General features: G+C 43.4%; 1 protein-coding gene across 4 annotated transcripts in view; it reads right to left on the bottom strand.

Moving 5' to 3' along the window:
- The window catches only part of LOC119177786 (octopamine receptor beta-2R), a 412,984-nt gene that overhangs the window by 196,269 nt on the left and 202,203 nt on the right, over window positions 1-14,512 (bottom strand). For 2 of the 4 annotated variants that reach the window (XM_075894620.1, XM_037428976.2), the window contains exon 3: window positions 132-185. In XM_075894620.1, coding sequence (XP_075750735.1) covers window positions 132-185 — 54 coding nt within the window. The remainder of the gene's footprint in view (window positions 1-131; window positions 186-14,512) is intronic. The other 2 variants (XM_075894650.1, XM_075894570.1) reach the window with 1 other exon arrangement.

Here is a 14,512-nt window from a genome sequence, read left to right as displayed (position 1 = left end):
ATTTCTTATGGCGCCTAGTGAGTGGTCCTTTGCGCTGCATCAAGTGTAGCTTTTTTGTCGTTTTCTCATTTTTCACCATTGTATGTGCTTTTGTGAAAACTGAACGCATTGATGAACTGACTAGTACTCACGTATGTCATCTCCAGATTTTGGTTGGGAGCTGCAGGATTTATGGGCAGCACTGCCTGCATTGAAAGAAGGAAATAAAACTGTTATATTTCACCTTGACCGGAGAAAGCATCGGTATGCTTAGACCTTTCTACAGCCTAAAGGAAGAGAGCCTGCACGTGTATTGTTTCCATGCAAGCGACCTCTATGCAATAAAGTATCGAAAAGAACCCTATTGCCTCCACACGACGTGATTAGACGAATGATCCAAGCTCACTGACCAAAAAACAATGCCAGCAGTGACAACACGATCACGAAATTATTATTATAAGCGGTGTTTATGAGGTGCCAAGCTGGCAGCAGTAATGGCACATTGCAAGCACGGCCTCTTTAGCATTCTGAGTTTTCAGAGTGACAAGAATTTTATGACGATAAGTAAATTGATTCTGTGGTGCAAACGGGACCTTATTAAACTAGCTAAGGAATTATTTGACCTGGCTGGTACATATTCAAGAAAACAGTGCGAAAAACAGGAAAGTGACAGAGAAGGGGTCAGTGCTTGGCCCGTCCCCATCATTGTCCTCTCCTTGCTTTATTACATCTGCATGCAGCAACGATGGATTTAAAAAACGTCTGTAAAATAATGTTACGTGGATTATGTGGCAGGCTAAGAAGAGTGGAAAGAAGTGTGAATATCGAAAGGTATCCATGTAGCTTAGCCTTGTGCGGCCTCACCTATTTAACCCATGTAAGCTTTAGCCCAGTCCAGCTTGCTGCTTTTATGTTTAGCGTAGTAAAGCTTCGATGGGCCCAGATGGGAAGAGAAAAGTACAAATACAGCCAAATACAATTATGCATAGTCGATCATGCTATCATTTAGTTGAGCAAAATTAGCCCAAATAAGGCAAAACTTATCGCGACCAAATAACTCAAGTCTACTTACCCATGAGCCTATAGAGGCACCAAACCCTGGAAAATAATAATTACTCCTTACTGATGCTCTACTAGTCAAACTAAAGTATGTGCGATTAGCGTTCAGACGCCTTCTAGTAATTGTTAATTAATTTCTCTGATAATCAATCCCACCAGAAAGATACTGGAGTTTCATGTGTCATATTTAGTCTAGTGATGCATGACTAAGCTAATAAGGCAGTGCCAAGGTAAGCCTAAAAATGTCTAAGTTTGGTTCATCATGGCACCATCAAACTTGTCTGCTTGTAATTAGGTGTAATTATACAAGTTTTAGTGAAACACAAATAAAGAAACTGAAGTTGTATTTTTATGAGCTGAGAATGTTCAAGCTGAGGAAGTTTCTAATTAATAATCACCGAGCCTAGTCTTATCAAAATAAATAAATATAATAAGCCTAAAACTAAATTTAATTATGTCTGCGTACCTATTGCGCTTGTTTTATCATAGCTATGCTCACTTAGGTTCAAGTTGGCCTGCTGCAAAAATGCTAGATGAGCTGAGAGAACTCAATTTTGTTTGCTTGACTTTATCAGGTTTTGGAAGGCTGACTAAGCTTCGTTTTGCTAATAGACCAGCATAAATCAGGACGTGAGCCTGGTTTGGAAACCTGTGCCGTTGCAGCCGCCACGTAAAAAAAAGAAAGAAAAACAACGGCAGCAATTTGATGAAGCAAGGACACCGACACCCAGTGGTCATTTTGGCTATGAGCGCGTCAGACAGAGTGACATGAGAGCCAAAATGATACGACGGGACGTGCATGCGGGTTCAAATCTCGGCTGCGGCGGCTGCATTTCCGATGGAGGAGGAAATGAAGGAGGCCCGCGTGCTCAGATTTGGGGCATTTCATTCTTAGCGCCGCCGCGGTGGTCTAGTGGCTAAGGTACTCGGCTGCTGACCCGCAGGTCGCGGGTTCAAATCCCGGCTGCGGCGGCTGCATTTTTGATGGAGGCGGAAATGAAGGAGGCCCATGTGCTCAGATTTGGGTGCACGTTAAAGAACCCCAGGTGGTCTAAATTTCCGGAGCCCTCCACTACGGCGTCTCTCATAATCATATGGTGGTTTTGGGACGTTATCCCCACATATCAATCAATCAATCATCTTCATTCTTCAAGGCGATAGTCTTTCTTAGTATATCATGACGTGGAAACTTCGGTCTCTCTGTCTGTCTGTCATTCTATTCATCCATCGGAGTGAAGTCCTCCCCCCCTTGCTGAGCGACCACCATATTGATATCCTGGTTGCGTTCATACTACTGAACATTGTCAATCAAAAAGCAAAAAAAAGGCAGATCCCACGTACAGTGGGAATCGATGATACGCGAAGCAGGAATGAGAAATGTTGATGTATAATTTTAAACCAGCACAACGTTACGAGGTTGAGGTAAATGATGCCGTACATGACCTCCGTATCAAGATTATCATGTTTGGATGTGTCGTTTACCTTCGTCATATATTCACGTAACATGATACCAAATTTAGTTTAAGGGGAGCTGGCGAAACGGCCGCGAGCACGCTATGAGTGTGGTATGTTGTCATGTTCTTACACGACACTCGAGTCAAGATTATCATTTTTGCACTAGTCATATATTTCGGCATCCAATTACATCACGTAACACCAAATTTGGTATATGTGCAGCTAGCAAAACGGTAGTGAGCGCATCATGAAGGACTCAATATACTCCAATGTAGCACTGACGCGCGCGCACGCTGGGCACAGCAAAGCTACGTTAGCGAAACGCGAGCACTCTATAGTCTGTCGCCAGGCGCGACCAGTGTCTGTTGGCGCGGCCCCATGGCAAGCGGCGCAAAATGCGACATGCTGCATTTCGCGCCGATGCTTAGCCCAGACAACACTGCGTCTCCCTTTTTTAGCGGCATTTCGCGCCGAGGCATTACCCAGACAACACTGCGTTTCCCTCTTTTCGTGACGAAGGGACGCCGGACGCGCTGAAACGCGCCTGCGTCAAAACAACGCAGCGGGGCGCGCGCCTGCGAGTATAATGCAGGACCGGTGCATGGCGTGGCAACACCGGCGTGACACGACGAAATGAACGCCGGCGAGCACGCGCACCGCGTCACGTCTGAACGTATTTCCACCTTGACTGTAGCATGTACTCATGTTGTTACATGACACGCATTTCATGTTTCTCATGTTTGCACCAGTATCATTCATTCGTCATCCATTCACGTCCCGTAATAGAAAATTTGGTATAAGTGAAGCTAGCAAAACGACCGCCAGCTCATCATGAGCATCGCATGTAGTCATGTTGTTACGTGACACGCATGTCATAATTATCTTGTTAGGGTCTGTGCTTGTGTTCGCCATGCAATCATGTGATACTATATCAGTTTTGCAACATGCCATGTGAACGAAACCACCGCAGGAGCTGCAGAACCATCAAATGTAAATCATGACATTCATGACATAATCATGGTTTTTATGTTATGACTAGTCAAATACGTTTAATACAGTCATGTTTTGTTAAACCAAGTTTGGTACTGATACTAATAAGGAAACGTCCAGGAGAGCTAAAAGTCATAGGCACCTAGACAGATAGATAGATAGATAGACACATAGATAGATAAATAGATAGATAGATAGATAGATAGATAGATAGATAGATAGATAGATAGATAGATAGATAGATAGATAGATAGATAGATAGATAGATAGATAGAAACGCTCAAAGTCGCTGAAGTTCACTAACAAATGCATTTACTATTTGCATATTTGGGCGCAACATCAAAGCGTAGGTAATATGTAGTGTGTTACTTGATTTTTAAAATGCATAAATACTTATTGCTACCGCAAGAACAAGCAATGAAGTCAACTTCTCTAACTGCATTTCTTTGCTTCCACCCAGCATCTGGTAGCCCCAATGACATCCTTTGGCTCCAAATAACGCAAACACAAAGTAAAGGAAAACACAATGACAAGCACAGGCGGCGTTGTCTGTTCCTTTACTTTGTGTTTGTGTTATTTGCGGCCAAAGCATGCCATTAAGCAAGTTGCAGCTAGGCCAACAATCAGTATTGTTACAGTACACGTAGCCATTCATAAGCAGCTACTCTGCTCGCTGCCATGGCTAAGGTGACAGTGATAGCCGTTGGGGCAAATATATTCAGATCACAAGAGCCCAATGCGTGATGAAACAAATGTTTCTGAAGCTTTGCTAAAATTGCATGATGCTGCTATCTACCAGCTTCTCTGCATTTAAGAAAACTCTCGTTTCTTGACGTTACTAACAGATGGCGTCCATATGTCACGGAGCGTAGAGTTACCCTATATAGATAGCATATACAAAGAGTCACTGAAAAATCTACGCTTTGTGTTTACGCAACCCAGTCTCTTGGCTGCCGTTGCCTATCTTGCGTACTGTGGTCAAGGCTGCTCTTCCCTTTCCCTAAATTGGTTCTTTATTCTATGGGCATAGAGTTTCGGCGCGACAGTTATTTTCGGTTGTCTGTGGTGCAACAATAGACGTGACGACAGGCAGCCCCACTTGTCGACACACTTTGGAGTTGTGCATTTCAAAGCCCGACTTCTTTGCACACATGGAAGATGCTTGCACAGTTTGCTGCGTAACCAGGTGCAAATACAGTGTAAGAAACAACGATTGAGCCAAATATTAGGTGTATTTGCTTAATGAACACTCAGAAAAAGAGCTACGAATTTCTCTCCGCTAGTCGGACACCGAACCACCGTGAAGTGCTTGCTGATTTACTTGCCTTAATGGCAACGAAAATAACAGCAGACTTAAAAGCTCTGCGCTCTACCAAAAAAGACCCCAGTCTGCGCTACCGTTGCGTTGTTAATTGCTACGGACGTAAATGACTTCAGTTTCACCAATTTCCACAGCTTTCGCAAAGCAGAATGGCGAGAGTGCTGCATACAGGCCGTTGCGAACGTACTGGGTAACAGTATTACTCGCGTTCTCCACAGCCATTCACTTGAGTTAGTTGGATAATGTAGGTCTCCTGTTACTCTTTTGAACAGCCTTGACGGAAGACCTAGGTAACTTTGATTATGAAGCTTAACAGACCTGACTGCGGTGCGCGGCGTGCAACATTAGACAGGTGACGCCCACGTAAACATCATACATGCACCGATAATCTGAAGTTGTCGCCACCACACAGCATTACGCACGTAGGACTTTAAAGGCTGTCTAGGTTCCGGCTTTAACTAGGAAATGCAATCACGTGCATCACACAGCTGAATTGCAAAATGATCGCTACCACAATGAAGTGTTTTTTTTTGTTGGTTACCGGAGCTATCTCAGAGGCATCAGTTTTGCCTTTCGTTGTACACTCTGAAAGTCAAAAAGCATGTTGATTGGTTTATATGTAAGGTTTAACGTCTCAAAACCACCATATGACCATGGGAGACGCAGTAGTGGAGGGCTCTGGCAATTTAGATCACCTGTGGTTCTTTAACGTGTGCCCAAATCTGAGCACACGGGCCTACAGCATTTCCGTCTCCATCGGAAATGCAGCCACCGCAGCCGAGAAGCGATCCCGTGACCTGCGGGTCAGCAGCCGAGTACCTTATCCACTAGACCACCACGGCGAGGCGTGGGCTAGCATGTATATTTGTTCGAAGAAAACCGTCAACAGAGCATTCGAGCATGCATGATTAAACAATTGAATGCACTAGAAGCGAGAAATTGATGGATAATGCAACTGCAAAGCGAAAACCACCACTTCATCGCTTTGGCATCATGTGTATACCCAAGTATAATGCATTTAACGCATTTAACGCAGGTCTCGCTTAAAGTGCAAGATATAATCAGGAAACAGGACATTTTTCATCTCTAATTTTCTAGATATAGGCAGTATTTAACCAGGACCTGATTTAGAGTTTACAAAACGCACGTCGGAGTGCATGTCTCTAACTCGATGTCATGCGATGCTCGCTTGCACTTAAATTGTCAGTTGCAGATCGCCGAAATAAACACGACATCTTTTTAATTGTGCCCGCATTTCGTTTCGATGAGCTTCCTACTTTTTTGGAGCGAGGTCAGATTGAAGGAAAAAGCTTGCCATGTCCTTGATTTCGAGGAAATCACGCCTACAGACCAACCAAAGAGGAAGGTTTATGGACGTTCGCTTGCGAACGGCTCGTTTCACACTAACCATTTATGGCTGGCGCGGCAATAGGGCGCTAGTAGCGACATTTTTTGCAGCGCCGCCTGGGCAGAGGCTGACGTCTATAGACACCGTCTAAAGTCAAACTACAGGGGCATATAAAGCCGTTCATTTTGTCGCTGCTCTTAAGCTACTCGTGCCTGTTCGCTGCAAACCTCGACTGGTACGTGACTATATTTAGCGAGCATAACGTACGAGTGTACAATGTTTTGAAGTGAATTATAAATGCTTTCTTTATTGCACAGTGTAAGAATATAAAGGTTTTGACACTCTCCCCGCAGTGCGTAGAAAAGCACTATCCCACTGCGTCGCGATGATTCTTGGGCCATTATCAGTTATTTCTCTGCTTCATCTGTGCCTTCTTAGATGGCGCTACGACGAGCGGGGTCAGCCTTCTCGGTCTCGGCAACACGCTTGGCAGAAACATGCATGTGATTTTGGGTCTCTTTGTTAGCATGCGTGACTGCACTGTTCTGAAGCCAGGTTTTAAGTACGAAGCATTTCTTGGCGAACTTCGGCGACTTTGAGCGTATCTATCCATCTATCTATCTATCTATCGATCTATCTATCTATCTATTTATTTATCTATCTATCTATCTATCTATCTGTCTATCTATCTATCTATCTACACTATAAAGCAAAAGGGTGTTAAAAGGGTGTGTGGTTTGTCCTTTTGGGGACTAATGGGGCTGACACAACCATTAGTTTCTTCAAGAACTAACGACACATGATCTAACAGTTAGCCCCCCAGACGAGCTCAGTGGACTAAAATTTAGTCCTCACATTTACACCTTAGTGAGTGACCATTAGTCCCGCAATTCATCTCAAAGGACTAACATTTAGTCCTCTCATTTGCACCTTTTAGGACAACTGTTAATCCCCACATTTACACCTTACCGGGCAACCGTCAGTCCTCACAGTTGCGCTTTGCCGGACGAACGTTTGATCCACTCAAATACTCCAATCAGATGAACTTTTTGTTCCCAGTTCAAACATTTGCCGTTTATTTTCTGCCAGGCCTAACACTTTTTTCGCCTGTTTTTCTGTGCAGTGAGCAACAAATTGCGCAGAAAAGAACATGCGAAAAAGTAGTTAGCCACTTATGTATAACTGTTTTCGCAGTCGCGGCAACAACGAAAGACAAAACTGAGACATCGAAATCTTTTATTTTTCATTTCATTTCATTTCATTTTTATTTCTTAAGACCCCCGAGAGGGTATTACAATAGGGGTGGGTAGCATACAATCGATATTTTTGTCACAATGATAAATGTGAAGTTACATTTGAAATATTGTGCATGAAGCTTGATAGAGAGGTGATTTTGGCATTATCGTGGGAAAGGCCATTCCAGTCTTTTGCTGCTCTGGGAAAAAAAGAAGCAAAAATGTTTTAGTATGGGCAAGCGCATGGCCGGTGTGACGAGATATGTGAGCTGCAGGGATAATGTAAGGAGGGCGGTTAAGTGGAAAGTGGAAAAACTTGTGAAATAATGAAAGGGTTGCGATGCGTCGGCGACATGATGAAGGGGATAAGTTACACGTGGCTTTGAGGGATGAAACACTGTTGTCGTATGAGTACGAAGCATGAATAAATCTAGCTGCACTATTTTGAATGGATTCAAGGAAATTTGTAAGACCAACTTCAGGCGGGTTCCAAATGGGAGATGCATATTATAACTTAGATCTAAATATTGATGTATAAGTAAGTAGTTTTACATGACACGGATCACTGCGTAAGTGGCGTTTTAAGAAGCCCAGGGTTCTATTGGATGTTGATACGATTTCAATAATGTGAGTGTTCCATGACAAATAGTCATGGAACAGGATAGAGTGACTCCAAGGTATTTGTAAGTGATTACTGATTCGCCAGGGACGTTAGCTATGTTATAGGAAAAGCGAAGAGGGTTTAGACGGCGAGTGAATGAGATTAGTTTGCGTTTAGTAGGGTTTAAGGTCATCAACCAGTCATCACATCACTGTAGGATATGGTTGAGGTTTTCTCGTAGTAACATTTGGTCAGAAGGGTCAGTGACAGTACAATAAATGACAGTCGTCAGAAAACATGCGGCAATTTGAAGATACGTGCATCGGAAGGTCATTAATGTAAAAATTAGAAATAAAAGAGGACCAAGGACAGAGCCCTGCGGTACACCCGATGTTACCGGAAGAGGGAGAGACAAACTATCATTTTTAAACACTGATTGCATTCGGTTAGTTAGGAATTCTTTTATCCAGTTAAGTACATATGGGTGCAAGTTTAACGAACACAGTTTTAATATTAAGCGCTTGTGGGGTACTTTATCAAAGGTTTTTCGCAAAATCAAGGAATATAGAATCGGTTTGTTTGTTAATGTCGAGGTTGGAATGAAGGTCATGAACAAAGATGGCAAGCTGGGTTTCGCAAGAGTGACCCCTACGAAATCCATGTTGAGAGGGATTTTTCTACATACACATGAAGTTTCTCCATTGTTTTCGGTGAATTTGTGATGAAGTGCACAAGTCCACTCTTGTTGTCAAATCTTGTTCACTCCTTGTGGAGCTCCTCGGACGCAAGCGAGAGATGACAGGCATTGCAGACGCCAGCGCACGCAACCTTGTGCCTGTTGTGTTCCCATGGCTGCACGTACAATAATATAGTAAAAATAGTTAGACACACGTGACAGAAGATCTAGATGCACGCTTATGACAAGTACGTGCACGTTAATATAAAAACAAGCGTTAAAATATGACACACAAATAACTTTACCTTCACATCTCGCACAGTCTTTCTGAAGCTGCTCTGACGAAAGAGATGGATGACAGACATGGCAGACGCCAGCGCATTGCCCCGTCGCGGTGGTCTAGTGGCTAAGGTACTCGGCTGCTGACCCACATGTCACGGGATCGAATCCCGGCTGCGGCGGCTGCATTTCCGATGGAGGCGGAAATGTTGTAGGCCCGTGGACTCAGACCTGGGTGTACATTTAAAAACCCCAGGTAGTCAAATTTCCGGAGCCCTCCACTACGGCGTCTCTCATAATCATATGGTGGTTTTGGGACGTTAAACCCCACGTATCAATCAATCAGACGCCAGCGCACGCAGTCTTCAGCACGGTGTGTGCCCATGGCTGCACAATAAGTATGTAAAACAGTGAGCCACCCATGACAGATTATGAATACAAATACATATGAGAAATACGTGCAAGGTGAAATGAAAACATAAATGAGATATGACAAGCTAATATTTTCACCGTGATGTCACACATCGTCAAAGACTCATTTCGATCCCTGTAGCGCAACAACTTAGGTGCGGCGGCCGCAGCCACAACTCCGCGAACCACCATGCCGCCAACAAGTCGGCGAGTCCTAAGCTAGCGACGTCGTTCATTAACAAGGTGTTTGATTGGGCTGGTTGTTGCTGCAGGGTAGACGAAGAACGTTCAGCACGAGCAAGTGAACGCCAGACCAAACACGGTGCTGCAGGCGGAGTGTATGCCGCCAGCGAACTTCGAACAGGAGAGCGAGCGTACGCTTCGCCACCGCCACGAACAGCGCCGAACTTGTTTGGAGCTAGCGCCGAATAAATCGACGTTAATGCGGCCCTTTTTCACAAACTCGAGCGAGTGCATTGCCCAAGCGCGAGTCCGCCGCCGCGGCCAACGGACGGCGCCCAGCTGCTTGCGACCGACTAACGGGAAGGCGAACTGTAATCGCGACCTATTTTCAGTGAGTTCCGACATTAGCGAAAGCCCCACCAGCCCGTGCTGGCGCACTTGCAGCGGGCGACATACTACAATCAAGCTCTTTACGAGAACCCGAAACGTGTTTTCCATGACTCCCAACACAGCGATGAGGTCTCAGCCCAATATCGTCAGCCAGGAGCTCATCGCAGAGGCGAAGAGAGGCGAGCACTAGATAAGCGAGCCTACGGGAAGCCGATGGCGACGGCGGCCAATTTACACGCGGTCGCAAAGCACAGGCGAACCCCAGAGGCCGAAGCTGACCTTCGCTATGCATTTCGTGCGTCCGATACACAACACGACCAAGCCCGTTGCCGGCAAGCGCAATCCGGATCGCACACGCGTAAAGTAGTGTAAAATAAAAAATGATAACCTACTTGCCTTAGAATTCAGCGCTGTTTTGTGCCCTGAGTTGGACTGAAATGTATATCCGATAGGCCTGTTGTCTTCTCGGCTGCCATATTGACCTTCCCAACTGTGGCTGTCGTGTGTTGGTCGTGAATATCTTGAAGCCAGAGAAAAACAGCGTGGCGTGGCGACGTGTCGAGACTTGCTCCAGAATCCATAAGTGCAGCAAAACGCAAAAGCAGTAGCCTATGCTCATCCAAGCGTACACACAAGCACCACGTCGTAATTACTGGATCGTCGAATCTAGGCGGCCGTGGTCGATCACTCCGAGCGTGACGCAACGCGAACCGTCACGAAAAAAATACGGGAAAAGACTGAGCCTGCAGAGGAGGAGAAGGGCGGCTAGTCACCTAGGCAACACTTTTCACGCTGCCTGCAATCCCCGGGTGGTTCATCACTTTGGAGCGTGTTCAGAGACTAACTGGTTTCGCGCGGCACGCTTCCTTCAGTGGTTCCTTCTCAACAGTTTATCCGTTCATCGCGCGTGCCTATCAGCCTCTGTCACTTATCTATTTATAAAGTACTGCAGCCCATAAAATAGCCCAAGCAGGAGTGGGAGGTGGCACAATAAAGACATGACCAGTTAATAGATGTACAGGTGTAGAGAAAGAAGAAAAAACAAACATAAACAACAGTAACGACAAAAAATAAATCAGACAGGTGTACGATGTACTTGCGTTTGACACAACTCATGCTTCAAAGTATTTTCTAGAGATTTTAGTAGATGTGAAGACTCAAAAGTATGGTGCGGCAGCTCGTTTCAGTCTGTTATTGTGCGAGGGAAAAAAGAGTACTTGAAGTTGCTAGTGCACGCAAAGGTAGGTGTGAATTTGTTATAGCGGTATCCTCTAGTAGGACGTCAAGGTAATGGAGTGAGGACGTGCGAAAGATCTAGCCTGTTTCCTTCGGGATTTTAAACTTGGACTATTGTTAATATTTATTAGTCCTGTTGTGGAGTCGGACTGGCGGAAGCGATTGTAAATAAACCTACAGCTATTCTTTGGACTTTCTCAAGATAAACAATATATTTTATAGTGTGTGGATCCCAGACTTCAGACGCCTACTCTAAACAAAGCCGAACTGTCATGTTAAAAGCGAGGAGTTTAGTTTTACGGGGAGAGCTTTTGAGGGCGTGCCCTACGAACCGTAATTTTTTACGGGCAGAAGTGCAAATCTTTTCAGTGTGGCAGGACCAAGTTAAGTTGTTGTCATATTGACGCCAAGATATTTATAACTTTGTGTGAGTAAAATGGAAGTTCCTTGAATACTGTACGAATAAATTATGGGTTGTTTTTTGTTAGTAATGCGCATTGATACAGTTTTCTCCGGGTTTATGTGCATGTCCCAGCACTCACACCAGGTATTAACTGCATCAACACTTTGGTCTAATAACACTTGGTCATCTGTGAATTTAACTGAACTAAACAGGAGGCAATCATCGACAAAAAGCCCCATTTCAACATCATATTTAGCACAGGATGCAATATCATTGATATAGATTAAAAATAGTAGTGGTCCAGGTCGCTACCTTGGCAAAAGTCTGGAGTTAACGGAAAGATGTTTGGAGTAGGTACCGTTTGCGTGTGTAAGCTGTGTGCGAGAAGACAGATACGATGTTACTCATTTAATAATGGTAGAGGGGAAACAAAGCAAGTTAAGTTTGTGAATTAATTTGAAGTAGGGTATTTTATCAAATGCCTTGCTGAAGTCAAGGAAGATGACGTCAAATTGACGAGATTTATCTAGGACTGAGGAGAAAGAATGTATACAGAAAACTAATTGGGCTGTCGTGGATAGACCAGTACGGAAACCTTGCTGTAATGGTGATGGTACGTTGCGCTCGTTTAGAAAATAATCATAGAGTTAGAAATTATGTGCTCTAGAAGTTTACAACAAGTGCTAGTAGTTTATATTGGTCTGTAGTTAGACAAAAAAGTGTTATTTCCTTTTAATTACCGGAATTGTTCGACCGATGCACCAGTTAAAGGGAACAATGCCCTGAGGAAATGATAAACGAAAAATTACTACAAAGAAGCGAGAAAGCGATTCAGCGTAACGACGTAAAATAGTCTTTAGCAGGTTGTACGGACCACAAGAAGATTTTGTTTTAAGGTTCAGAATCACGAAGAAGACACCTTCAAATGTTATGAAATCAGGATCAATTTCTACTGAATTACTGCCAATGGCACTATTAAATTAGCATGAATTGGAAAAAGATATTCAAAGTAACAGTTAAATTTTGTTGCCATTTGTATCTCATCTTGAATATTTTATCTCCGAGCACAATGCAATCTGTATTTTTCTGTTCATTAGGTTTTATGTGGCGCCAAAACTTGGATGAATGACTGTTAAAGAACTGGGGTAGTTTAACAGAATAAAGTACATGTTTGCTGGGCCGTATTCTGTCTGAAAGTGTTCTTTTTAATTTCTGAAATGGCAATCCTTTTGAGTTATGCTTCCGCGTAGGCTTTGCTTACTGTGCAATTAGAATGATTGCTCTAGTTATCTATGGATTTTTGTGATGTTGCTTTTTAGTTTTGAGTAGAATAAAATTGTCGAGGCAATAGCTACTAAGTGTTCGGATGGTATTCCACAGATAGTTTGTCATCACTAGAAAAACCATCAAAGGCTACATCGAGGTAACCTAGAACTGTCTCGTCATGGGCTCTAAAAAATTTTTGAACACTTTCTGTTTCCCGCGCATATTGTCAAATTGATTACCAAGACGGCATGTAAAGAAAACCAATTTGTGATCACACAGACCATCATCAACAGACACATGTACATAAGAAAGGAAGTTGCTATAAACCACAAGATCTAATATTGACGATGTATCATCGTGCACCCTTGTCGGCACATTCACTAATTGTTCCAGATCGTATTTCACCATTAAATCAAAAACAATCTGGTCACTTAAGGATGAAAAGCATAGTTTGGACCAATTACTATTGAGTAAACTAAAATTCCTGTTAGTAATAGGCGGCTTTCCGAATATTCAACACTGAAATCGTAAACTTTAGACAAAAAGTCATAATCTGAAGTCGGAGAGCGGTAGGCTGCTATTAAAATAATAGAATTTCCGAACACGTTTAGTTTCAAACATAAGCATTCATAGTCATCTATTTGTTTGAAAGGTGTAACCATCACATAAGAGCTTAATATAACGGCAACACCTCCGCCACGCGATCGTCTGTCCCTTATAAACACTTTAAAGTGGCGAGGAACAATTTCAGCATCACTGACACCTTCGTGTAGCCAAGTTTCAGTCAAGACTGTGATGTGAAGAGAGTATGCTAACAATATGCTCTTTAGTTGAGCGACTTTGTTGATAATGCTTCGTGAGTTTATATTAGGAAGACGCAAAGTTTGATAACGCGAAGGCGGGATTTGTCAGGCATTTTTCGGGGGCTTAAGTGACAGTGATAAACTTGGACGGGTATTGGTTGGAACTTTTACTCGGCAATTGCTGCTGTCATCCCACATGAACGTGTCGTCATCAATACGGAGTTTATAGTGCTAAAGATAGGGTTTCTTGCCGTTAGCCTTATCAATTTCAGCACTGTCCCACAGCAGTTTACGCCTGCGGAGCATGCAGCAGGAGTAATCATTATGGATAAAAATTTCGGTGCCTTTAGGCTTCTTGGTGTTCATTAGTATTTCTTGTTTTTTGTTATAATTCTGTATATACAAATTTTTTGGGACAATTTTTCCAGTTTCCTTCCAAGACTGTGTATACGTCCAATCGACTTGCACTCAACGCCAAGCTTTTTGCCAAATAGTTCCTTAACGACCAGATTTTTTTAGGTGAACTTCCGTTTCATTCACTTTTTCTACAAGACCGTATATGACTACGTTTGAACGGCGCCTGCGGTCTTCTATATCAACTATCTTTTCTTATGTTCCTGCTACAGAAGCTTTTATTTGTTTTAAGCTTGAATCAAACAGATCGATCGTACTTGTTGAGTCTTTGGTTCCGGTGACCATTTTTTTACCAGAGAAATTTTTTTCAGCCGTAACCGCAAGGGCAGATTTCTGGACAGCCTGTTCACTTCTCAAATGATTAAGCTTTTCAAATTTCACCTCGTTGCGCCAGGATTTCAGTAAGCATTGTTTTTACTTGAGGGCTAGGAATCAGCTCTGCATCTCCACAAAGTATAGGTTT

The sequence above is a fragment of the Rhipicephalus microplus genome, chromosome 1 (assembly GCF_043290135.1).
Source record: "Rhipicephalus microplus isolate Deutch F79 chromosome 1, USDA_Rmic, whole genome shotgun sequence".
Taxonomy (NCBI): Eukaryota; Metazoa; Arthropoda; class Arachnida; order Ixodida; family Ixodidae; genus Rhipicephalus; species Rhipicephalus microplus.
Note: the sequence above shows the minus strand (reverse complement) of the source record. Positions and strands in the feature narration are given on the sequence as shown.